The sequence below is a fragment of the Boleophthalmus pectinirostris genome, unplaced genomic scaffold (genome assembly GCF_026225935.1).
Source record: "Boleophthalmus pectinirostris isolate CB_2022bp ecotype Guang Dong unplaced genomic scaffold, ASM2622593v1 HiC_scaffold_22, whole genome shotgun sequence".
NCBI lineage: Eukaryota > Metazoa > Chordata > Actinopteri > Gobiiformes > Gobiidae > Boleophthalmus > Boleophthalmus pectinirostris.
Genome location: NW_026571190.1, coordinates 16,604,555 through 16,629,296, shown reverse-complemented (window position 1 = coordinate 16,629,296; position 24,742 = coordinate 16,604,555). Strand labels below are relative to the sequence as shown.

Here is a 24,742-nt window from a genome sequence, read left to right as displayed (position 1 = left end):
CTGCGTACATAGCAATCCTGTCTGCGTTACGACTACACCACACTTCACACACAGACACTGGCACACGTGTCAGGTGCATGTGTTCTGTGGGGACATTACTTAGGGCGCGTCCCATTTCTCTTCACATGCCTCCTTGATTCCTCATTTCAGAGAAAGAGCCATACAGGAGAGAGGTTGGTTATTTCCAGCTGGTTCTCCTCTCTCAATAATAATTATTATTATAATATACACAACATATATTCATATAACAAAGGACAAAGCAATAACACATTATATACTCTAAAGGAGGCGAGTGAACAGAAATGGGACACAGTCTCAAATTCATTTTATGCAGCCAATAGCCCTATAAGCCTTATCTTGCTACTGCCTTGATAACTATAACAATACCTTCAAAAGCTCTACACTTTATCATCTTACATCAACAATGCAGGTCTATCAAAAGTGATGTCCTTGGTATACACACAAGTTGGAGTCCCCACAAAACTTGCTAAAGATGTAGACACACACATATAACACACACACACACGCATAAAGCCAGTGAGGAGTCCAGGGGAGCACATTCCTGAGCGAGAGAGACGCGGGCAGTCGGGACATCCTGAGGAAACAACACTCACTTCCTGTCAAATTAAACCAACTCACTGCTGCTACTCGTGATAACTGTCTCCACCGAGGTACCACCTTTGGGTCCCCCTTCGTCCCGCCCACTGCACCCAAATCTACCACCCAAACATCCCACGAGCCTGCCATAGCAGTGCGCCTTCAGGACCGGACTGAAGCTGGGATTTTCATCTGTCAGGATGGGCCTTTTGTTGCTGCTCACCTCCATGCTCCTGTCCAGCGGTAAGGATACTGTCTAAACTCTCTAAATATGGTTTGTGAGTTTGAATATTATACGTGGTTAATATGTTGTCATATTTTTTTATTCAAAGATGTGTGGTCCTTGAGAGGGGTGGACGCTCAGAGCTGTAAGTACAAAACTTGGTTGCACTTTATTTTGATTGAATCTGCGGGTTTTATGTGCCGGAGTGAGGGTTAACCAAGGTCACTATTTCGTAATGTACTAACACGTTTAACACGAAGTCTTCAGACTAATTGGCCACATCAATATGAAATGTTTTAAAATGTCAAAAAATCAGGGATATAACAATACATACAAAAATAATTATTAGTCTTAATTGATTTAGTTATTCAGACATTTCCATATTTTCATTAAAGACGTTCACTGTCTAATGTGGGGATATTGTAAAATCTCTATATTTCATTCCACAATAATCTTTTTCTTATGAATATTTTTGTATGTGTTTAACCCATACTGAACCTTTCCGACCTGGAGTTCCAATAAGAGAAAGGAGGTATACTATGTTAAAGGTCCTATATTGCACAAATTTTACTTTTTTGAGCTTTATGACTTGTTGTTATGTTATTACCGCATCAAAAACATACCTGGAATTGAGTTGGGTAAACCTTTATTTGAATTAATCTATCTACATCCCCCAAGCTCAAAATGCTCTGTTCCACCTTGAGATGTCATAAAGGTAGTCCAAATGAGTCTAGTGAAGGTGTGTGGAGTTTAAAAACACTTCCTGTATTAACACATGAAATCACAAAGTGTTTTCTATTTGAGAGAAAAAACTAAATTTGTGATCAATTTGTGCATTAAACATGTGAGAATGAAACAACTCCAGGTATGTTTTTGATGAGGAAACAACTTTCCAACATAGCTCAGAAAATTGCATAATATGGACCCTTTCACCTCACATGAACCATCATATTTATTAAATGTGAAGCACACTTTGACAATATAGTCTGAAGATTTAGTTTAATTGTATATTTGGTTAGTTTTTTCTGTTAGACACAATTAGTAGAGATTATGACAAAGTTTTTGCATTTGGAGCCTTTGGGAGAGCCAGAAGTACACATAAACTTGGTATCAGTGAGGTTGTCTATGGGAACTTCCTATTTGATTATCCTCTGTATTTGGTCCTTGGCTGCTGTTGAAGGTGACGTTTTGGAAAAGTTGTTGGGAACATGTTTTGAAACAGTGTCACACGCCTCTCTGTGCGAAGTCCCTTTGTGGAAGTCATTAGAGGCTCTGCACAATCTGAGTGAAGATAGAGGTGAACACTATCAAAACATTAGATCGAGATTAGACTTTTTAATGCTTGTCTCCTACATTTAAACTATTTTCTGTTGGCTTTAAAGAAATTGGTATGGTTTGTTTTGTAACACCTATATCAACACCCCTGAACTGATTTACTTTTTCTTTTCTTTTTTCTGACGAGATATCAGCCGGTTGCACTTTGTAGAAACTGTCTGACCTCGCAGCGTTAGAATTCCTTTGCTCTACTGTAGGCGGGTATTTTTTTAATTTAACCAATTGCTGCTATTTGGTCGTCAGGTATGTAATGTCCCACTAACAGGGCTAACTGGTATATTAAGCTTTTCCCAAATCCTGTAGGAAGAAGGGTAATAATGTTTCCCCTTGATAAAATTCACCAAACTCTCTCGGGAATTGTTGCCAACACAGAATGTATGGCTCTTCACTGATTGGCTGGTGCCTGAACTCACACTTTCGGGATTTTTGCGAACCGTCTAGTGTATTCCAATTCCTGACATAGTGGAGAGAAATGAAATTGAGCGGAGGCACTAGGCGGCGCCACCCTGGCTACATGGTCTTGTTCTTGATCATAAACTTAACTATAGAGAAACTATTACCTCACTATTTTTAGCATTTCTTGTTGTGAATTTGTCGTGTGGACCAGTTTTAATTGTAGTTGTTTTGTAAATGATCCATATGATTCTAGTGAAGGTGTATGGAGTTCAAAAACACAGTGGAGCACTTCCTGTATTACCACATGACATCGTAAGTGTTTTCCATTCTAAGGAATATATAGGATTTGTGAGAATGAAACAAAACACAACTCTGGGTGTGGGTGTCATGTTTGTGATGAAGAAACAACATTATAACATGGATCCAAAATGGGTCCTTTAAAATACTTGGCTCATGATCTTGTCCTTGATCACAAACATAACTAGACAGCCTATTACCTTCCTACTTATTGTTTTTTTTTTCTTGTGAATTTGTCATGTGGAGTAGTCTTGTTTTCACTTTTTCATAACTCCTAACTAATTCAACCCCACTTATTGCTAAAAACGAAATGAAATCTTTTAAAATACCCATTCCATGATACACACTCCTGGTTTTGTATATGCCTCACCATGCGTACACAGGGTTTTCGGTCCTCTCCTCCTCCCAGAGCCTGTGATTGATGCCTCAGTGTAGTTGATGTTGTCCCTCCTCTGTTTGTTTACCTCACACAGCCACAGCAGCAGACTGGTGTGAGCTCCATCTGCTACAGCGGCTGCTCAGGGCTCATTACACAAACTTTAGAAACTCCACTCAAAGGTGATTTGCTTCAAAACATTAGATTAGTATCACCTGAATATGTATGTGTTTAATAATAGTTATCATGGCATTGTCTGCTATAATAAAGGTCCAATATTACGCTAAATTTACTCTTGTGATCTTTAAGCCATGTTAGAATATTGTTACCTCCTCAAAAACAGACCTGGAGTTGTATTTTTTTCCCCTTAATATTAGTCTGTATACATCTCCAAAGCTCAAAATGCTCTGTTTCACTTTGTGATATCATGAAGTGGTAGCTTTCGAGTTAACAGCTACCTTTTACCTTTTGTAGAGATTGGAATTTCCAGGGCTGAAATGATCCATATTCTAGTGAAGGTGTATGGAGTTTAAAAACACAGTGGAGCACTTCCTGCATTACCATATGACATCACCAGGGGGAACAGAGTGTTTTCAGTTTGAGAGATGAATTCCACTTAAATATGCAAGGTTTATGTGTCAAAAAATCAAACAAAACACAACTCCTTGTATGTTTGTGATGAGAAAATAACATTGTAACATAGATCAATCAGAAAATAGTGTAAAATGGGCAAGGTCCATAAATATAACTTAATTTGATATTTTTTGTTTTATTTATTTATGCATTTGGTGTAAGTACAAAGGGGTGTAAATTGGTCAAAGTAACAGTATTATCATAATTTAAATGAAGGGTGTGAATAGGTGAGAATTGCTGCTTTTGAAAGAAAATTCAAAAATTATGATCCAAGAAAAGTTGAACATTATCAGTGTTTGTTTGGGATTGGCACCACAACACATCATTAATCTTATGGCATAAAGTCCTTTTAACTGAAAATAATTACGTCTTATGGGTTTTCTGAAGCTATTATGAAATAATTACTTCACTTCCCTTTTTTTATTTTTCTCAACAAGAAAGACAATGAACTTTGTGACTTTTTGTATAACCCCAGTAATTTTATAGCATAAGCATAAACACCAAATCTGCAATCTTTCAGTTCCACTAAAGAATTCTTGTCTCTTGTCCTGCATCTCAAGTTTGAACTATTTTATAATGTTACGATGTAATTTGAAGGCAACCTGTGGATGAAAACAAAAAGTTAAATGGGAGGGACTGCATTTCAATAAGACTTTTGACTTTATCAGTGTAAGCTTTACTAATGATTTTATTTGTTAGGAGATTTATGTTTGGAAAATACTGAAATGCAAGATATTGCAAGATAAATATTAAATGACTTCTTAAATATCACTGTTTCTATCCAATGTGTCGTTTAGTCGTTTAGTTTTACGTTTAATAACCAACACCAACTGTTACTTCTGAATCAGGCATACATAGCTAACTGATACACATGGATTGTTATTGATGACCAAAAATGGTAGAAAACAGGAGTGCAGGAGTGACTAATTTTCTTCCATATGCATTGTTTTAGCGCCTGTCTCACACCCAAATGATGTCAGGAGTCTGTGCTAACACAAACATATCAGCTTCACCTGCTGCCCACAGAATGGAAACTGCTAACAGAGGCTACCACGGACTAACTTTTCCAGCTTTTTGTTCAAATGGGAAGTGAGGAATAGGAAATGCCAGGTCTCTTAAGCACAACAGTGGCTGACGAGGAAACTTCCTGATTGTCATACATGTGACCATGAATCAGATAATATTATAGTGTGAGCATGATTTAAAAAATGCATTTGTCATCGCAAAAGAAAGAAATAATGTTACTTTAGAAGGATTTTTCACATATTTTCCTTAAGGTTTTTTTAAAGGAACACTTTATTGTCCCCATAGGGAAATGTGTTCATGATCTTATTACCTTAGCTGCCGCCATATTGTTGTGAGCAGCTTTGTTTTAGTTTAATTTGATATAATTTGAATTTTAAAAAATGTATTTTTATTTTAAAGTCTTTATTGTATGATTGTGTGACTATATGATAACAATTTTGAATGAGGGTGGACCTTATGCTACTGTTAAATCAGACATGTTTTACTCTTTTGGCAATTTTTGTATGTGCTCTTAATATTATTACTATTATTTATTTGTTTGTGAAAAGTGAAATTATTTAAATTGTAAAAAAAAAAAAACCTACTTGAAAACAGTCACTCACCATGTATATTTTTGTGAGTGGGCTTGCCTCTCCACAAACCTAACTCTTCTGGCCTGGAGAAGGGCCTTCACTTGGAGAATCTCTTGGGGGTATGGTTTTAATTTTCTGATTCCATGGAATCATGCAGCTGGTGTGGCACTTACAGTTACTTGGTACACCCAACAGAAAGTCAAATCAAACAATGAAACTGTCATTGGTATGAAAAATAAGCAGGTCAACCGGTCCTCTCTGTATGTCTCTGTTTTGTCCCTTCTTAGTGTTCGCCATCCGCTCCATCTCTCTGTCTCTGGAGCCTGGTGAGGACGTGACCCGGGACACTAACGTCACAGTGCGGTGCACCGCGGTGGTGAGCACTTCAGGACTCCAGCCTCTGAGCAGAGAGTACAACATCTCCAAAGATGGCACCACAATTTACTCCAAAACCACCAGCAGTGAAGAGGACTTACTGTACCCCCTGCCCCATGTCCGAGTGTCCCACACGGGCAAATACATGTGCAAGATCAGCATCGAGGGCAAGAGCCAGAAGAGTGAGGTGCGCAGGCTCAGAGTCACTGGTACGAGAGAGTCACTGTCAGTTCTTTTTGTTATTCTGCAGTATTGACATTGAATGTCAATGTTATTATTGTTGTCATCTACCCTCTCAAACTTATATTGAGACTCACTCAAGCATGTTTGAGTAATTTTGAGTCTATACTTACTTGGTTCTAAGGTTTAGTTTTACTGATGAGATTCAGCAGCATTGTGTTGTCATTTTTGCACCATTGAAAAAAAAAATCTGCTTGCTAGTGTGAACTGTAGGTGTATTAATGCAATTTTGGTCCCAGACTTTTTTTCTTGGAAGGCTAAAATTAATATCAGTGATATTTTGATATTATGGTTAAATTGTTATCAATAATTGTGCTTTTTGGGGAATATAATGGTTTGGAGCTAATGACACAAAATGGAATTAAAATAAATAATCCTTATTACAGCATCCCTTCACAGGCCAAGTTTGGCACTTCAGGTACCTCTGGTATATACCTAAATATTGAATCAAATGTATTATTGGTGACCACTAAATACACTAAATGATTGTATCATATTGTTACACCATGGTATTCCATCATTTGTATCTAATACCATCTGTTCTTTTCCAGGTCTGTCCCCTCCAGTCCTCCAAGTTGAAAAGACCATGCTGAGTGAAGGAGAGGAGCTTAAGGCCAGCTGCACTGCTCCTGGAGAAACTGGCGTTATTATGTTTTACTTTTACGAAGATGGTAAAGAGAAGCAGGAAGAACGTGTAAAAACAGACCATGTGGAGGTGGCGTTCCCCCTCAGTGGCCCTGGACACCACACCATAGAATGCTCCTACAGGGTCCTCCTCACCCCCGACTCCATCCTGTCAGAGAAGAGCCACTCTGTGCGTATCTCAGTCAGAGGTGAGGGCTCAAAAACTACAGCCAGATTGCATTATTAATTGTGTCCATGCAGATAGACTATTTTAATGCCATGTAGAACCTTCATGACACATCCATGCAGACAACCGGGTGGCACACCCTCCACCCAAAACATTACATTGAAAAAAACAATCTACAACTGCTTATACAAATTGAGCAGAAAATTTGGTCTCATATTGATTTTTTTTATACCCACTACAGAGCTACCCTTCGTACCAGTCCTGGACATCTTCCCTCAGTACGAAGTGTATGAGGGGGACCAGCTGAGCATATCCTGTGGAGTTCAAGACACTTATCATCATTTTACCTCAGTGAGTGTGTATCTGAGCCAGGGCACTAACCTGCTGCAGCATGGACAGACAAAAGTAAACCACACCATGAAGGTTTTGGCCAGAGATGCAGCAGAGTTTGAGTGTCGCTTAGCCGCTGGAAAGGTGGAGAAAGCCGTGACCAAGGCTGTCCCTGTCACTGGTGAGTATATTTGGTATCATTATCGGAATCCTCTTTGCCATTGCTTTGCCAACTTCTCCTGCATATATATTCTAGGAAACAGTCTATCACAAAATTATTGATATTGCTATATACTGACTGAATACTGAAAACTGACTGAAACATTTATTAATATTGCAACAAAATAAAAAACAATATCATGAAGGTTTTATAAGTACTCATTTCAAACCTCTATTGAGTCATACATATTTTTATTGTTCTTCTCCCCAGAGCTGTTTTCAGTGCCCACACTGACCATGACTCCAGTGGAGGTTTTTCAAAAAGAACTCATGAAACTCATTTGTAAAAGTGATGAGGTTGCGTCTAAGCGATTGTCCAGTGAAGACCTGACTTACTCCATTGACCCTCATCAGATGCACCTGGTGGAGAAGGACAGAGGGGTGTTTTCTGGAAAAGCTTTAGCCGTGGAGTTCAATTACAGCTGTAGGGCCAGGGCCAAGAACATTGAGAAGCAGAGCAGGATTCTCACTGTTCGCCCAAAAGGTAAGTTTTTAGAATATTATATTGTAGGGATGGGATGAGATGAGATACAATTTCCACAAAACAAGATGAGACACGAGATTGGATCTACAAGAATGAGACATTTTGGCATTGTTTAGGCTATAATAAATTTATTGTGCAATCCAGTTCCCAATTTTAGCTTCACCATTTTTGATTTACTTTAATATTTCTGCTGTCATTGTAGCACTGTTTTTGGGACAAAATGTAACTAGCTAGTACTCTCTTTTTAATCCAATCCAAATGTAAAAATGTGGAGAGAATGCATGTGTGCACAATCTTGTGGCAGATCTTATAGCACAAGGTCTTGTCCCATTCCTATTATGTTGTTTAATTGAGTTGGTTCTCCGCTTGGGGGTCAGAGATCAATGATTTTATGAAAACTCTTAATTAAGCCTTTGACACCCTACGTATGCAGTGGTAAATGTAGATTCTAATTTGCTGTCTTACCATTTACCAGGCCTATGTCTTAAAAGTGAAATCAAGCATTAGATAAGGCTAGTTTATAAGTAGCATATTTTTGTGAATACCAATAGATGTTTTATGAGGTTCTCAGCTACACAAATTTAAGAGCCGCTGCTTTAATCCGCAATCAGATGTACACGTAATTAATCTATAAGTGGCAACAATATTAATTATTTAAAGGAAGAATTAGGATAGATTAATTTATTTCCTGTTTAAAAAAGTTCTTTCCATAAATCATATTGTTGCTAAAAATTCTGAACTTATTCCCATGTCTCAAAGGGATCAGATTTTTAAAAATGCATTTCTACATTTTTCACACTGAAATATTTGCATTGTATGTATTGTAAGTATGTTTTTTTTCCATTCTAAGTGACCAATATTCACCTGTTTCTCTGCTCCTCTTTAGTGGCGGTGTCTGTCCCGAAGATCTCCGTTGTGGATAGGGCTATTATTGGTAAACCCTTTAAGATTCGCTGTAAGTCTGATAATGGCAGCCTGCCCATAAACTACACCCTGATGTTCAAGTACGAGGTTGTTGCCATGGTGACAGTGAAGGTCCCGTCTGAGGAGGCTCTGTTCAATGTGACAGTGTACAAATCCGAAGACATCAACAAGTTCATATGTGAGGCAACCAATCGCCGCTCAGGTTTGGGTCCGCTCAGTGGCAACCTGGATGCTACTGTCATAGGTGAAACTACTACAATGTAGTTTTCTTCTATAATTTTTTCATCAGTTATGAAATTTTAATTACTTTTCAGACTGTTCTGTAGTTCTCTACATAACATAATATATAATAAGAAATGACAGTGCACACTATAATATCATGAATGCCCTTTCCTCTGCAGAGCCTCTGTCTCTGCCACTGTTGACAGTCATCCCTCCCCCGCCTGAGATAACAGAGGGCTCAAACCTCATCTTCATCTGCAGCATCAGAGGCACGCCCCCGGTTACCTTTAAAGTCTATCGCTCTGGTTACGACCTGCCGCTGTTTACCAAAACTTCTGCCGAAAACAACACTAGCTTTGAGATCCACGGTCTGGTCAAGGATCACAGTGGGACATACTACTTTGAGGCCCTCAACCATGCCAACAACATTGTCAGAAGTAACTCAATCAAAATAGAGGGTGAGCACAAGTTGGATTATACTTTTATTTACATATTTCCTGTCTTACATCATTGCAGGCTTTTAATCGTTTTGTACTTTTTGAGTGCCTCCATTTTTCAGCTTTAAATTTAGTACACTTTAAAGCTACAATTTGTAATCAGATTGGCCTACCCACCTCTGTTGTATTCTCACATATCACTGCTAGGTGCTATCTACGTTACTTCTGCCTGATAGTGTGCCAGCTTTGGCTTGAGAGAGGCACGGTGGCTGAGTGGCTAGAACCCACATTTCACAGCAAGAAGTTTTCGCATTCAGTCACCTGGGCCTTTCTGTGTGGAGGTTGCATGTTCTCCATGTTTGGGTGGGTTTCCTCCAGGCACAGAGGTTTCTCGCATCAGTAAAAAACATGCAGATGGAGATGGGTCTCGGCATGGCACTGTGACACCGAATGCTTCTGATGAAGTGCCCCAGCATCAATGGCATGGAAGGATGGGTCAAATTCAGAGAACAATTTCCCTACATGTGCCATAAATGTAACCTGACTTGTAGATGGTAGCTTCAAACGCTCTTATATAAAGATATGCGTTGTATGAGAAAATATATTGTATTAATGAGGTTCTTAACAATACCCAGCCCTATAACTTAGGCTCCCACAGCAATCACAGATGATTTCCTGACTGCTGTTTCCTCCTCTCTCCTCCACAGTGCGCTTGGCAATGTGGAAGAAGTTAGTGATCGGGAGCTTCTGTCTGCTGGCCCTGTGTGTCCTGGTGGTGGTCTGCGTTCTCTGCTATAAAACTCAAAGAGGTAGACAGACCTACAGCCCTCCGTCTGTGCCCTCTTAATCTCACTATGTACGAACCAGACATCAACCTTCCCCTCCTCTGCTACCTCTCTCTTTCCCATCTCCTTCTCCCTCTCTCATCTTTGTCTCTTATTGTAGGTAAAAAGAAAGGAGCCTCTGAACTGTCAGTGTGAGTTGGAATCAGTATTTATTTAATTGAACTGAATGAATTTTGCAGATAGAGTAGCTTAAAGGTGGACTTTGTAAATTTTCTGGTAGTGGGTCCACCAAATGCTTGTCTCTAAATATTTATATATGTTGGGTGATAGGGATAGAAAATCAGGTTATTTTTTTGTTTGAGACTTTTATAATAGTCTGATTCAAAAGTATGCTAAACTTTAGTTTTGAAACAGATTGTATGGAAACAACTTGTTTGTTGCAGAATGTAATTTCATGTCATTATTATTTATAGAAAGCCTGCATACCCTAAATCAGATGAGACTTTAACAATGAATCTAACCCATGAAACTCCGGTTTATGACACGCCCACAGGTAGCCCACTGTTTTACTGTTTACTGTTGTTCACGTCCACATTAACAATTCTTAAGTAGTTTTCTAACATGCATGCAACATTGTCCTACTAACCCCATCAAAAAGTTGGGATAATGTGTTTTGCAAAAATCTAATTATAAACCATTCTCAGACATATTGAGAAGTATACGTTAAACCAACTGTATGTAAGTAAACATTACAAATATTTTCAGTAAATATATTAACTCAGTGTCACTGGACTGGATTAAAACTAGGAGTTGTCAGTTGGCATCACATTCATTTGTCCATTACGCACAGTATCCCCACTTTTGAGAAAAGCACGTTGAATAAAAACAGCACTGTAAACTTGAACTTTCTTGAGAAATACATTCACCTAGATGTGGCTTTTGCATGAACTAATTATTTTTTCTATTGTTGAAAGTAGCATCTGTAGTACTACAATCTGGAAATTTAGATTATAGGTAGTAGTTATGTTGTGCTAGTACATTGTTGTTGCAAGGTTCTTAGACAGCTCTATATGATCTTGTTGCAGACGCAGTGCCAGGCTATGAAGGCATAGAGGGGAGAGTGACCAATGGGACGAGAGCTAGCGTGGCGTCGCTACCTCCTAACACGAGCTACAGTGTGTCTGCTGCAGTTTAACTCACAAAAAGATGGATCTGAACTTTATTTTGTAAATGACTGAGAACTAAATGGGAAGGATCATAGCAACTGGACTCTACTTGGCTTTTGGACTCTGTCAGAAGAGGCATGCTGTAAACCAAAAAGACCTGTTGTTCCCTCTCCCCTCCACAGGCTTCTTTTGTACATAACTATTTAAACCCTTTGTCCTGTATTTCTGACTGTTCTGTTTTCTGTGCTCCATGTTCTGTTCACATTTTTGATATTACTTGCCAGAAAATGTACTATGCTTTTCTGGGGACCATTCAGTCTCTGTTGTATTATAATTCATACACTATTTATTTTTTATTTGTGTTACTTCTCTGAGAGTTCGCACTTACTTCACTGTCACTGGTTAAATCCATGTGTCAATCACTAAAGGTATGCCCGCGGGTGACAAATAGAAGGTAGATAATATTTGTGTCTAAGAATGGAACTACATAAAGCACTTATACACAATGTTAGAATATCAAGTAGGCCTGTCACGATATATCATGACTATAGCTTTAATTACCTTATCGTTCAGTTTATAAAAAGTTGGAGCAATATATTTTGGGACTCAGTATCTATTGTATGTACAATTTCTTTGTAAAAGTGGGCAGATTTGTGCTATTTTAGTGGTAATACAATAGATTAGATACAAAAGATCTGAGCTGTAGAAGGTTGAATAAGTGACTTGTATGGCTAATTATTGGTTGATTCTGTTATTTATCTGTTGCAGCTCAGGCCTTTTAATGATACCGTATATTTAAAAATGATTTGCTGGGATTATCTTGCCAATGTGTCAGTGGCATAAATATGCAATATCTCTCTGTAGCAATATATAATTTGTTATCATGACAGGCCTAATATCAATACAATACTACAATACTCAAGTATGTCGGTATGTTTTCCAGTATGGATGTAATTAAGTGAATTTTATCATGTAAAAGCAGTTAAAGGCACACTATGTAATTATTCTGTCAAGCACCTATTTGTCACCATAGAGATGTTATTGCTTTGCCTTGAATGTTTCACAGTAAACCTATCTAGCTCCACACAGATAACCAGGCCTAGTTACTTCTGTGGAGTGTTTAATTCCATATTGTGGAATATTCCAGGCAAATGGAGACAAGCAGGTGGTAGACTCCCCACCAGACATGTTACAGAGTGCACCTTTAATTCACATGTGTAGTTATTTAAATACAGTACAGTATTGGTTGTTTATTTATTTTTCGATTTCAGGGTCCATAGTGGCTGGGTGGTATGCAGAACAAACACTTTCATTTTGCACAATTATGCCTTGTTAGTTCTGATCAAGCCTTAATCTGATTTCCACAAACAGTCTGGCTCAGTTATAATCATTGTTAAAATATTGCTGTATAGTTCTTTTTACAAGAAATGTTTGTATATATTTTGCTTGATTCCACTGGCAAAAGAGGCACTTAGAATAAAGATTTTAGTTTTTATATCGTTTATTGCCTCTTATTCTAATCTAAGATATTCTCATATCGCTCTGTGTTAATATGCTCTGAAAAGGCCCAAGGACCACAGATTAAGTCCATGAAACGTATCCATTTCCTAAAACCTCAACAGAGACTTCCTTGAAATGTTGGAACAATAGAGTGAAGGAGGAACTTCCTATTTTGGCAGCGTGAATGCAAGAGTGGGCGGGGCTTAGGGACTGGGTTTGAATGCATGCAGCAGGTGGAGGAAATTAATCACATAAGACTTGGTAAAACTCTGAGTCAGATAACATAACCAGTGGGATGTTGTTTTGCCTGGACACAATGTGGTACTGTGTCTAATTTAAGTGCATATTGTGCTCAAGAATGTGGATTGAACTTTGTAGATTGACAGAAATACTTTATTGATCCACAAGGACCTGGACACAGTAGCTCACACATTAAAAAAAATCAAACAATGGTGAACAAAACTAAATCTAAAACAACAAAAAATCATGGAATCTCAACACAAAACTGATAAACTACAGCATACGAGAAAACATTGTTTTTGTTTACATCTGACTTTTCCACATGTGCGCAGTGGCTGGTAGGCAAAAAGTCAGTGGGGCTGCTCATTTGTGTTGACAGTTGCGTCGTGTATGTCTATCATGAGATAACTCATCTTATTTGGAAGTAGGTTTTGCATTTAATTGTTTTAGCATGACTTCATTATCTTACTCTGTCAATGAATGTTGAGGATCAAATACGTTACTTTGAAAAGTTAAAACTCGGCGATAACTGTTGATGATGTTAATGTTGTACTGTTGTATGACGATTGTTGATGTTGTATGCCGATAACTGACGATTTTGATGTTGAGTGTTGATGTTGGCTTGTTGATACGGATGCTTTTTGCCTACCAAAATGGCTGCTGCCCTGGAAGTGACGTCATAGTGTTTTCTCATATGGTAGGGCAGACTCCAAATACTTCAACCATTTCAAGCTTGTTAAAACACTCTTCTTGTAAATGTATTACTTATAGGCAGTAGTAACATAATTGGGTCCAGTGCACTTAAATAAGAACTGTAACAAGAGTTTTAGTAATTTATCCATATTATAAAATCTTAAATTATGCAATGTTTAATCTTAAGATCTAAAAATATGTATGTTATATTATATATCTTGTCTTGTGTTGTGTTAAATGATGTTGTGTAAATTAAGTATTTTTCTTGTGTCTTGCAGCGACGAGAGCAGTGGACAGGACCATTGTTAGTGTTTGGACTGAAAGACCACCACATGGTAAGCCTCTATATGCTTTTATATAAAAAGAGTTTATTAAGAAAAAATAATTCTCAATAAACTGTCTATTCATTATATATTGAGTCTTTCTTCATGCTTTATTAAGGATATGTAAATAGTATTTATTATAGGAATTACTTATGCACATGATTTTCATTTCAGTTAGTGAAGAGAACAGCGTAGTGTCCAATGAGCCTGATGTAGAGTACACTGAAGTGGTGCATCCACGCTCAGCAGATCCAGCAAGAGGTAAGCTTGTAGGAGCACTGCATCTTCTTTACTCTATAATGATTTCTCTGCAACCAAAACCACAAAACCATTTACTTATCCTTATAACCACATTCCCTGGTTGTAGATAAGGTAGACCAGTGCTTCCTGGGTGGGGTCTAATTGTAGATCATTAAAGAGTGTTCAGGTTTTTGGGATTTCCACCTCCACAGAGACTCTTAACAGGAAGTACTGAGCTGATAGCTGCTGTGCTGTGATATGAGAGAGATATGAGAGAAAGATGGTGGTTACACACTATGACCAATACTGAGCAGACACGTCAAAAACATTTTGACAAGACATTATGTTGACAATATAAACATGATATTTCCTATTTGTCTTGACAGCTCCACTGAAGAAAGGCACTGACACTGTTTACAGTGAGCTACAGAACTCTCCACATGGTGAGTTTCATTTTATCAGTAGTGGATAGAGTCCTGAAAATGTGCCCTTAAGTAAAAGTTACATGGTACTGCATAAAAAAATTACCCAAAGAGCTTGCTAACTGTTTGATTTTATTGTTTAGACCCAAGTGATTTTAAACCGCAATCTATGTATTCTGAGTTACAACCAATCAGAGAAGACGATGCAGTATTTTTAGATTTAGAAAGGATTGCACAGAGCAGTGTAGTGAGATTGTATCTGCTATGATTTAAAATGTAATCAAATCAGAAATGTAATGAAATTGGCTAGAATTATACCCAATTACTAGTACAAGTTTAAAAAGTCCTCTCACAAAAATACAATTAACAGAAAAATCTACTGTAACTTGAGTATGTGTTAGTTACTTTCCATCCTTATATTTATTGGCCAGTTTTAATAATAAAGTGACAAATAATATAACCCAAAACCAAAGCAGTTGGCTTTAAAAAAAAAAAAAAAAAAAAAAAAAGTAAACCTGTATCACACCAAGAAGGTCCCAGGTTTGATTTGAAGCTCTCCCTGTGTCTGGATAGGTTCCCTCTAATTAAGAGAACAGTAAAAATACACTATACTTTACCCTATGACGAAATGCTTGCTATATGTTAATGAACTTAGTCATTTGTTCCTTGGCTGTTTACATCGGTTGTGTTCAAATCTCATTGTGTGATATTTGTCCAAAACAATAGCTTTGTTATTTGAGACACATTTGGAGCATGCCACTTTTTATTCCCACATGGAGACATATCTTGTAGTACCCATCAGGGGGAGAGATAAGGACTGAAAACTCTTTTGGCCATAACTGTATCCTGTTTCTGCTGACTGGAACGTCCTGTTATTAGAACAACAGCCAAACTCTGCTTCTGTCCATCAGTGAGAGCTCTAATGTGTCCTTTCAGCAAAGACAAAGGGTGAATAGACATGGGTAAAGATATCCAATATATGAGCAAAACACTACACAGAGTTTAGAGTTGTTTAGTTATAGTTAATAATGCCTTAATGTATTGATGAGTACATGGGTATGAAATCCATGCATCAACTGACTAAAGTCCCAAACAAAATCAGGTATGCTTTTAATAATATTTACATCTTAATTTGCCTTAATAAAACATGAATAAAGTCTTAATTCATAATCGACAAATGATATTAAGAATGATTAAGTAAGGATTTAACAACCTTACACAACTACCTACTTACGGGCAGTGTTGTGCAAGTTCATTCAGTTTCATTAACTAGTTCAAAGTTCAGTTCACACAGTTTCAAAGTGAATTGTTCACGTTCATAGTTCACAATTTTAATTTTGAACTAGTTCAAAGTTCAGTTCATTTTGTTTTTAGGTGAGATATGTAAATGAAAGGCTGAACTTATTTTTCAAACTGACTTCTGACTAAACTATCACGTTGAAGATGGTTCATGTTTTCAGAGATCATACGTGTGCAGGTTTAGCACAGCTCTTTATTTCATAGTCATTTCACTCACTTTATTTATGTTGGTAACTTTATTTATTTTTGTGTTTGTCTTTTGGATACATGCACACTGAACTTTATGTTGCAATCATTGGGATACTCTGTATACATGCACCATGACGAAACCGGGATATTCAAAAAAAACCGATCATAACCGAGATACTGATGTGCATGTAAGCGCATTCATTGAATGGTACAGTGATCTCCAAGGAGGTGCCAGAGCTGAAACGTGGGACAGTGAGGCCGCAACTCCAGTGTTTGCACTGTCAGATGCAGCCTCGTCTCCTTACACACTCCTTACTCCTGCACAGCAACCTACATTCAGTTTGTCGATTAAAAATGAACGTGATCGACGAAATTGTTAAAGATCGATTAGTCAACTAATCACGCCCATCCCTATTTCACACTACATTACCCAAGATGCACTGCACAGACAAGTGCTCTCTGGTGAGGCTGTGCAGGAGGAGCCCGTGGGCAGTGAGTTACAGCGCAACATGCAGTTTAAAAAGAGTGAGCAGACCTTGTCACTTGGCTCATCAGGTGAAAACAAATTCCAGCGTTTAATTAAACCCCAACAGTGACGTACGTTGTTCATCTCACATAATCTGAACAAATTCACGATCAAGTTCTTGATTTACAAATGTGTTGCGCTGAGTTCAAAGTTCACGGAAAAATTAACATTTTCAATGAACGCTTTCTTTTGAACTCGTTCATGCACAACACTGTTGACGGGGTAAGTATTAGGATTGTGGATAGGATAGTGAGAGTATTAATTAAGTAGTTACTAATCCTGAATAATTCTTAATACAATATTTGTTCATAAATGTTTAGGGCTGCACAACTTCAGTTAATAAAAAACTCTCAGGACAGATATGCACATTTTTTATTTTATTTTTTTATCACTTGGAAGTGATTGGATTACCAAATTAAGTACTGTTCCTTTAAAAAGCTGTTATTCAAGTATAAGTACAGGTATGTTGTTTGAAAATTACTTGTATGTAATGTAACTGAGTGAATATAACCCATTACGACCTCTGCTCAAGGCCAAACTATTCTTTAAAATGTAATAAAATGTCAAATATAATCCCAGTTTTTGTTCCACCTCTGTCTGTGAGTGCAGACTACAAACACTGCTCTAAACCACAGGGGCGGTTTTGTTTTGTTTTAGAGGCGTCTAAAGCCTGGTGTGGAGTAGGAACAGGGGTTAAAGGTCACTGTGGTGTCTGCATAAAAACAGGACTCTGGTCTGATCCTTGCTGTTTGTCCTCCACAGGTGATGCAGATCCACACCCTTATGTGAGTACACCGCCCTCTGGCTGTCACTGCTGTGAATGAAATGAGTTTGTTTTTCACACTTCTGCAGACAAGCGCTCAGTGTGCACAGGAGCAATGTATTGTGTCATGTAAATAGTGTGTGCTCAGAAAACATAAGTGAGGACTTCTTGGTGACAAAAAATATATTTATATAGTAGCATGTTTTTACTTTTTCCACATTGTTAGCTTACTTTTATTATAGGCTTAAAAATAGGATATACATTTGGCATGGTCCTGGAGAGGCTCTCTTTTTCACTTCACTGAGAATGATTTAATAATAATTAATCTGGCGGGCATATTCATTTATGTATTTATTTATAAAGCTTTAAATAGCCACACAGCTGTATACATGATTCAAACTGATGCTTTATTGAGAAGTCTAAAGCAGTGAATGTTCTACAGTATGCTATTGAACTTATAAATTTCCATGGAGACAGCAGGTGAGACCACCAGTCACACTGAATATATCCTTTATTGATATGTTTAATGTCATACTGTGGAACATTCCAGGCTAAGAAATGACACTCCATTGGGTGCGCATTTACTGGGAATTACTGACTTAAATACTAATGCAAAAACAAATAAAGCAATGTAATATGATTAGCTCAGGCTACTTAAATCCTTACTATCATAATGCTTGTATGATATATTGCTTTCTTGCCTCCCTCCCTGCTCCTGTCTGTGCTCCCATCTGTGCTCCTGTCTGTGCTTCTGTCTCTGCTCTTGTCTCTGGTCTTGTCTCTGTTCCTGTCTGTGCCCCTGTCTCTTTCACTGTCTCTGCTCCTGTCTGTACTCCTGTCTGTGCCCCTGTCTCTTTCACTTTCTCTGCTCCTGTCTGTACTCCTGTCTGTGCCCCTGTCTCTTCCACTTTCTCTGCTCCTGTCTGTACTCCTGTCTGTGCCCCTGTCTCTTCCACTTTCTCTGCTCCTGTCTGTACTCCTGTCTGTGCCCCTGTCTCTTTCACTTTCTCTGCTCCTGTCTGTACTCCTGTCTGTGCCCCTGTCTCTTCCACTTTCTCTGCTCCTGTCTGTACTCCTGTCTGTGCCCCTGTCTCTTCCACTTTCTCTGCTCCTGTCTGTACTCCTGTCTCTTCCCTGTCTCTTCTCCTGTCTCTGCTTCTGTCTCTGCTCTTGTCTTTGTTCTTGTCTGTACCCCTGTCTGTGCTGCTGTCTCTTCCCCCTGTCTCTGCCCCTGTCTCTGCCCCTGTCTCTGCCCCTGTCTGTGCCCCTGTCTGTGCTCCTGCTTCAACCTTAAGAACTCAGCTGTAGAGGAAAACTTCTGTCAGAGTTTCCAGTAGAACAAAGACATTTTGGGCCGTGCCTTCCTTCCCTATCTCCCCTCCCCATCAGCTAACAGCCTCAGTGCAATTACCTAAGGGCCATCCCACGCACTGTCCCCTTATAGCATCGTAATCAGCACTGCAATGTTTGTCCCCAAGAGGCACCAGTAGCACCCAAAATGTTAAAATAACGATCAGAGGAAGTGACATAATTGACTAAAAACAGCTATTTCTTTCATCAGTGGAGCATTCTGATGGAAGATAATGTATTTACAGTTTAATATGTCCCAGTTTTATGTCTGCGACCACTGAAACTGATCTTCAAATATAACGTGGAGTTTGAACAAAAGAAAGAAAATATATTGAGTTGAAGCACTATATGTAATAAGAACTTGTGCTGTGGTGGTTTGGGAGATGAAAAACTGGTTTGAAAATTTGATATGGACTCACATTTGAGGAAATTAGGTGCACCACAAGAGAGTGTCTCTATGAAATTGTAGTTCTATTTGAAATCTTCAGGTTGTTTTTAATATATAAAATAATTCCACTGTGACAAATAATAGGGTATCAAATATTTCTCATTTACAATCTAATTTTATTTCATGATAACTTTTTTTAATATGTTGCTGGCTAGCGCTGTTAAAATTTTATTTGACAGAAGATTGAAGATTATGAATGCAGTTCACAAATATTATTACTAAAAATTTACACATAATGGACCAGTTTTTCTTCAGAGTCAAAGTTGCTGTGATCCATCTTTCCAACCCAGTCACATTTTAGCTTTCTCAAATTCTGCTCAATACACTAAATAGTTACCAAAAATAAGAGTTATTCATTTGAGCTGCTTGTCTCCATGGAGATATTAATTGTCTGGATGTCTGGAATGTTCCACAGTGGGACATTAAACCTTTCTATCCATCTGGATAGAAAGGTTTAATATGGAGACAATCAGGTCACAGCAACAAGTTACAAGTCAAATCTGTGGAGACCTCTCACAGTAAAGTGCTTGTAACTGAATAGATTGTGGAACATTCCAGGTAAAATCACAACATTTGAAGGCAATGGATTCCTTCCCAGAAGTTACATAGTGCACCTTTAACTTATCTTTCTTCTCGTTGAAATAATATAATAATAAGTGTATATTATTTGTCCTTACAGGGCTCAGTAGAGTACGCAGATCTGAACGGGGAGCAGCCTGACATGAATAATTACCCTCTGAACCACTACCACCACGAGCTGCCTGTTCCTGTGGACTGACTATACATTGCCCCCGTGTGTCCTGTCTCTGAACTGCACTGAACTCTGCACTGCCTCGTCTGTAATTGTCACTGTCCAAGCTGTACATATTATGATTTTATAATAAAGCATGTCATACTTTTAAATAATTACATCTTCGTGTAATTTGAAAGACTCTGAAACAACGTAAAGATAATCGGTTGTTAGTATTTTTACCACCTTGAAAAAGCTCACAGACATACTGTAGTTCAGCGTGTTGACAGTGAGCTGAGATGCATCTTTAATCAATTAATCAAACTTTGTTTATATTACATGTTACAACAGCGGTTACAAAAAAACAAGCCAGAGCAATGCAACATACGGTAACGGTACTTATATATAAACTGTGTCATAAACCGAAATATGCAATGTTCAAAACTTAAATATTTTATAAACTACAAAAGATGTTCTAAGAATATATGTGTTTGATTTGTACACCGCTAGAGGCCGTTCTTTTCACATACGTCCACTGTGCACAGCTTGTTGATGGCTCCATCTTGTGGCGAAACTTGCACTTCTGCCATTTAAATTTAATCTTTGCATTATTATCGTGCTTGATTTTGTGCTTAAGTGTACTAGCCTAACATAATATTTTTTTCTGGATAAATAAGGTCAGAATGTTTTCTGTAGGATATTTTTCTTAATAGAAAGTGGAAGCTGCACTAACCAAACAATAACCAAAAACCAAACACTAATCTAACCCAGGGCTGCATTTGAGCACACCTTTATTATGCTATGGGCTTATGTGCCCTATTGTTTTTAGGAATACACTAAAACTACCTGCTTTTCCACATGTAGACTTTTAATTTTGAAATACAATGTCATGCATATCCCCTTTGTGTATTTGTTTTGACTTCCATCAGATGTGCAACTTCCCTTCTACACACTTATATTATGTTTTTCCTGTATGTGTAGAATTTAATTCGTGTATTGGATTACATAGCAAAGTAATTATTAATTATATTAACTACAACTACCATCACTACTGCAGTAATGGTGTACTACATGACTAATAACAACAGCTATTGCTATTTCAACAAGCACTACTCTACCTCAGCCTCCTAAATCAGAAATACATTTTTTTTTTTTTCAGATCAGCACCCTCAAAATAACCATCCAAACAATTCCTTGGGATTCTCACAAACAACTTAAATAGATGCTGGTGGTAATGTCAAGTGGTAAAACATTTAAACTCAAATTAATCAGGAAATGTTTTATGACCTAAACCAATTTTTTTGTGTTTACAGTTTAGATCAAACTAAGCTTAACAATTCAGACAAATAAACCTACAAGGCTGTCATATCGAAACTGCACACTGTAGACTAACAGCAATGACAATGCATCTATTTTGTTAAATCTATGTTTAATCTCCCAGAAAAATGTCTTCCTTGCTCATAATTGTTTTTGCATTTTGGGTGGAGTTTTGTTGATGACATAGCAGGTATAGGTCATGAAAGTATAATAAGATAGATGTATTCAGTTTTAGAACTCAGCACTATGTCCTGTATTTTTGTACTTTTTTTTTTCCAAGTTTTTTTTTTTTCACATACTCTCATGTGCTTTTGTAAAATTAAGATATTATAATGTAATATTTACCACAGTAGCCTATCCCACCAAACCAAGGCATTAAGTACTGTGCTTAAGCTAAAATATTAAGTTTCTGTACTTTCCTTAAGTACATTCTAAAGTGGATACCCTTTACTTTTACTTTATTACATTTGAGAGAAGGAATCTGTATGTTTTTTTAAACTCCACAAGTATTTTTTTAATTATTGTTTGAGACTTGCTGAAAAGGCTGAGGGGTTTATTTATGACATATCTGTAGTTTGAGCAAACAAAAATGTACAAATAAAACAGCAAGGAAAATAACTTTATTATTTTTTAACTTAATTCAAAATTCAGCATAAATCTTTATCAAAACCACTATATTTGAAGCCTTATAAGACCTCAATATCTGCACAAAATTATTTTTCCTCTTTAAATACATCTTTAAACTGGCACTTTAATACTTTTACTTATGTAAATTCTTTCATGTGATACTTATACTTGTTTTGTTTTCCTCAGTATCTGTACTTGTACTTAAATAACAAAATTGAGTACTTCTTCCACCACTGCTGTTATATGCATTTTAAACAGTGAGATATGCCGAATAGTACATCTCGTCTCAGATAGTGATGTTTGAGTTTTGTCTGTCTGCTGATGTGGCACTGACGAAGGAAGTCACAGGTCCTTGTGTTAAACCACTGCTCAAACAGACAGAAGGGCTCCATTAGCATGAACATTAATGTTCCTCACAATGCACATGCAGAAGAACAGTAAATACGCAGACAGTGGTTGTCAACAAACACTCATCAACAATGCAGTAAAATGTAGGTATTGTAGATTAGATCACTCCAGGTTTAAGCTACTGAGTATTTCACAGATACTATACAGACAACACTTTACTCTTATTTTACTTTTAATTTTACTTTTTATTTTTTAAAGTACAATATCTGGAAAATATCTAAACATCTAGGACTGGGCTTTGTGTGGGACTGTTCTCTCACGCAGCATATTACCTAACCAAGTAACAGTAACAGTAATGGTGAAGTTGCAGCAGTGTTTTGTGTGTAAACAGTCAAACAATGAAATGCTTTCTATTTAAATAGATTACTTTAATCCATGTAACAATTTTATCAAACAGTAATTCAAATCCATACAATCCATTTAAATTATATAATCATTGTTTTTTTTGTTTGTTTTTTTTTTTGTTTTTTTTCCAAAACAGACAATTATTTTAGTTGCTTGTTTTTGGTTTTTTTTGCACTGAAAAACGTGTGTTCTTACTCTAAATAGGCTTGCATCTTCGTAACCCTGACTCTTATTTGCCCCCCTGTTGTTTTCATTGAGATGTTGTTCCCATATACTGTATAAAGAAGAGGACTAAGAGTGCAATATCACCCATAGTGTCCGGCTCCAGTCAAATGAAGCTCATGATGCTTGCGGTTATAGGAGCAATGTGGAGCCGAGTTTCATATTAGGAATAGGAATTTATTTACAGACAAAATAGACAAAAAACACTTGGAATATGTAGAGTGGATTAGTACGAATATTTTAAGTTCAAAAGAACAGGGCTCACTGCAGCAGTTACAGAGAAATGGGTGACAATTTTTCAAAGTAAAGTCAATTGGAGCCAGAGTCAGTGGAGCCTGAAGCACCCCCATGCTCACTTCCTATTTGGAATGCAGCAGCTAGTGGATTAGTTATGTCCATTTATCTATACAGTCTATGGTTGTTCCTTTGGCCATTATCTTCCAGTATGCTATAACATACCTCCAAGTAGATTGTTCTGAAATATAGATTTCTTTTTATTTGCATAGAATCGTGCAGATGACCTCTGGAAAGTTGTAACTTTAACAAATAATACTGAAATAGAAAAGGGTCTCATAATATATTTAAGCTGCGTCAACATATACACTTTTTGACTGTTGAATAATATTTAGAAGTAGGTCTAGTCATATTTTAAGAATCAAATGATGTGATGATGTGGTGCTACTTCCTGTGAGTCATTCTACCAACACCAGAACAAAACTTCAACTGAACACTAGTCTTCAGCACCATTCTCCTTTATTATGTTTAATATAAGCCCACGTCATGTTCAGGCTTCCACTAATTGAATGTCCTGATGCACTAGAACAGTGTTGTCATGGAAATGGCAGCAAATTGATCTGAAATATAGGGAAAGATAAAACCTGGACAAGCCACAATGCTTTTAATTCAGGTAGTCCTATAAGCAGTACACAAGCTTCAATTTGTACAAGTCACAAACAATATTCAAATAGCTATTTTAAAACACTTAGATGGATTGTTCTACCCTGCTATGACATTAATATTGTTGTTGTATAGGCTATAAAATTATAATGACAGCATATCATTTCCAGATAGGCCTATATAGCAAGTGGCATATGCTGTGTTATTGTTTTGGTAAAATTACACAAAACGCTGTAACAAAGTTTTAGAGTACGCTTTGATTGATTTCCATGATCAATAGTAGCCCCCCCCCCATGCATTTCTATACCTTTTTTATTGACAAATGTTTGCGTCATCTTTTCAGCATCTAGGAAAGACTAATCTATTATTGTAATGGTCTGTCTGAATGAGCTTGGTTGGAATTGGTGAAAGCATGCAGCAGCCCATGTTCAGTTTTGTAATTACCTCCGCCAAGGAGGTTATGTTTTTGCCGGCATTTGTCTGTTTGTTTGTTTGTTTGTTTGTCTGTTTGTTTGTTTGCCTGTTAGCAACATAACTCAAAAAGTTATTTACCAATTTTGATGAAATTTTCAGGATTTGTTGGAAATGTGAAAAGGAAGAACTGATTTCATTTTGGGGGTGATCCAGAAGAAATCCTGGATTCTGGATCACTTTGAAATTTTAGTTAACATTGTGGTAAATGGGGCCAAAAATTTTGTTTCTCAATATCTCGGTTAATTATTGACCAAACCCCATTCAATTTGACTCAGGGATGG

General features: G+C 37.3%; 1 protein-coding gene across 6 annotated transcripts; it reads left to right on the top strand.

Annotated features, from left to right (window-relative positions):
• The first annotated feature begins 699 nt into the window (after positions 1–699).
• Positions 700–20,347, top strand: pecam1b (platelet and endothelial cell adhesion molecule 1b). Of its 6 annotated transcripts, XM_055158599.1 has the most exons (16): positions 700–840; positions 930–965; positions 5,743–6,039; positions 6,622–6,903; positions 7,123–7,392; positions 7,642–7,914; positions 8,801–9,082; positions 9,240–9,518; positions 10,205–10,306; positions 10,443–10,473; positions 10,756–10,835; positions 14,160–14,216; positions 14,379–14,465; positions 14,831–14,887; positions 17,643–17,665; positions 20,121–20,347. In XM_055158599.1, the coding sequence occupies exons 1-16, from the start codon at positions 798–800 to the stop codon at positions 20,217–20,219; spliced, it is 2,298 nt and encodes a 765-aa protein (XP_055014574.1). In that variant the 5' UTR covers positions 700–797; the 3' UTR covers positions 20,220–20,347. The 6 variants fall into 6 exon arrangements, with proteins under 6 accessions (XP_055014574.1, XP_055014575.1, XP_020795485.1 ...); XM_020939823.2 differs by lacking the exons at positions 10,443–10,473; positions 10,756–10,835 and having other exon boundaries at positions 701–840; XM_055158600.1 differs by lacking the exons at positions 14,379–14,465; positions 14,831–14,887; positions 17,643–17,665; positions 20,121–20,347 and having other exon boundaries at positions 10,760–10,835; positions 14,160–14,175.
• Positions 20,348–24,742: the final 4,395 nt, after the last annotated feature.

Coding starts and splice junctions, on each gene's coding strand:
- pecam1b (XM_055158599.1), top strand. CDS start 798: ATGGGCCTTTTGTTGCTGCTCACCTCCATGCTCCTGTCCAGCG. Junction 10,307..10,442: donor CTGCTATAAAACTCAAAGAG/GTAGACAGACCT, acceptor CTCTTATTGTAG/GTAAAAAGAAAGGAGCCTCT. Junction 10,474..10,755: donor GGAGCCTCTGAACTGTCAGT/GTGAGTTGGAAT, acceptor TATTATTTATAG/AAAGCCTGCATACCCTAAAT.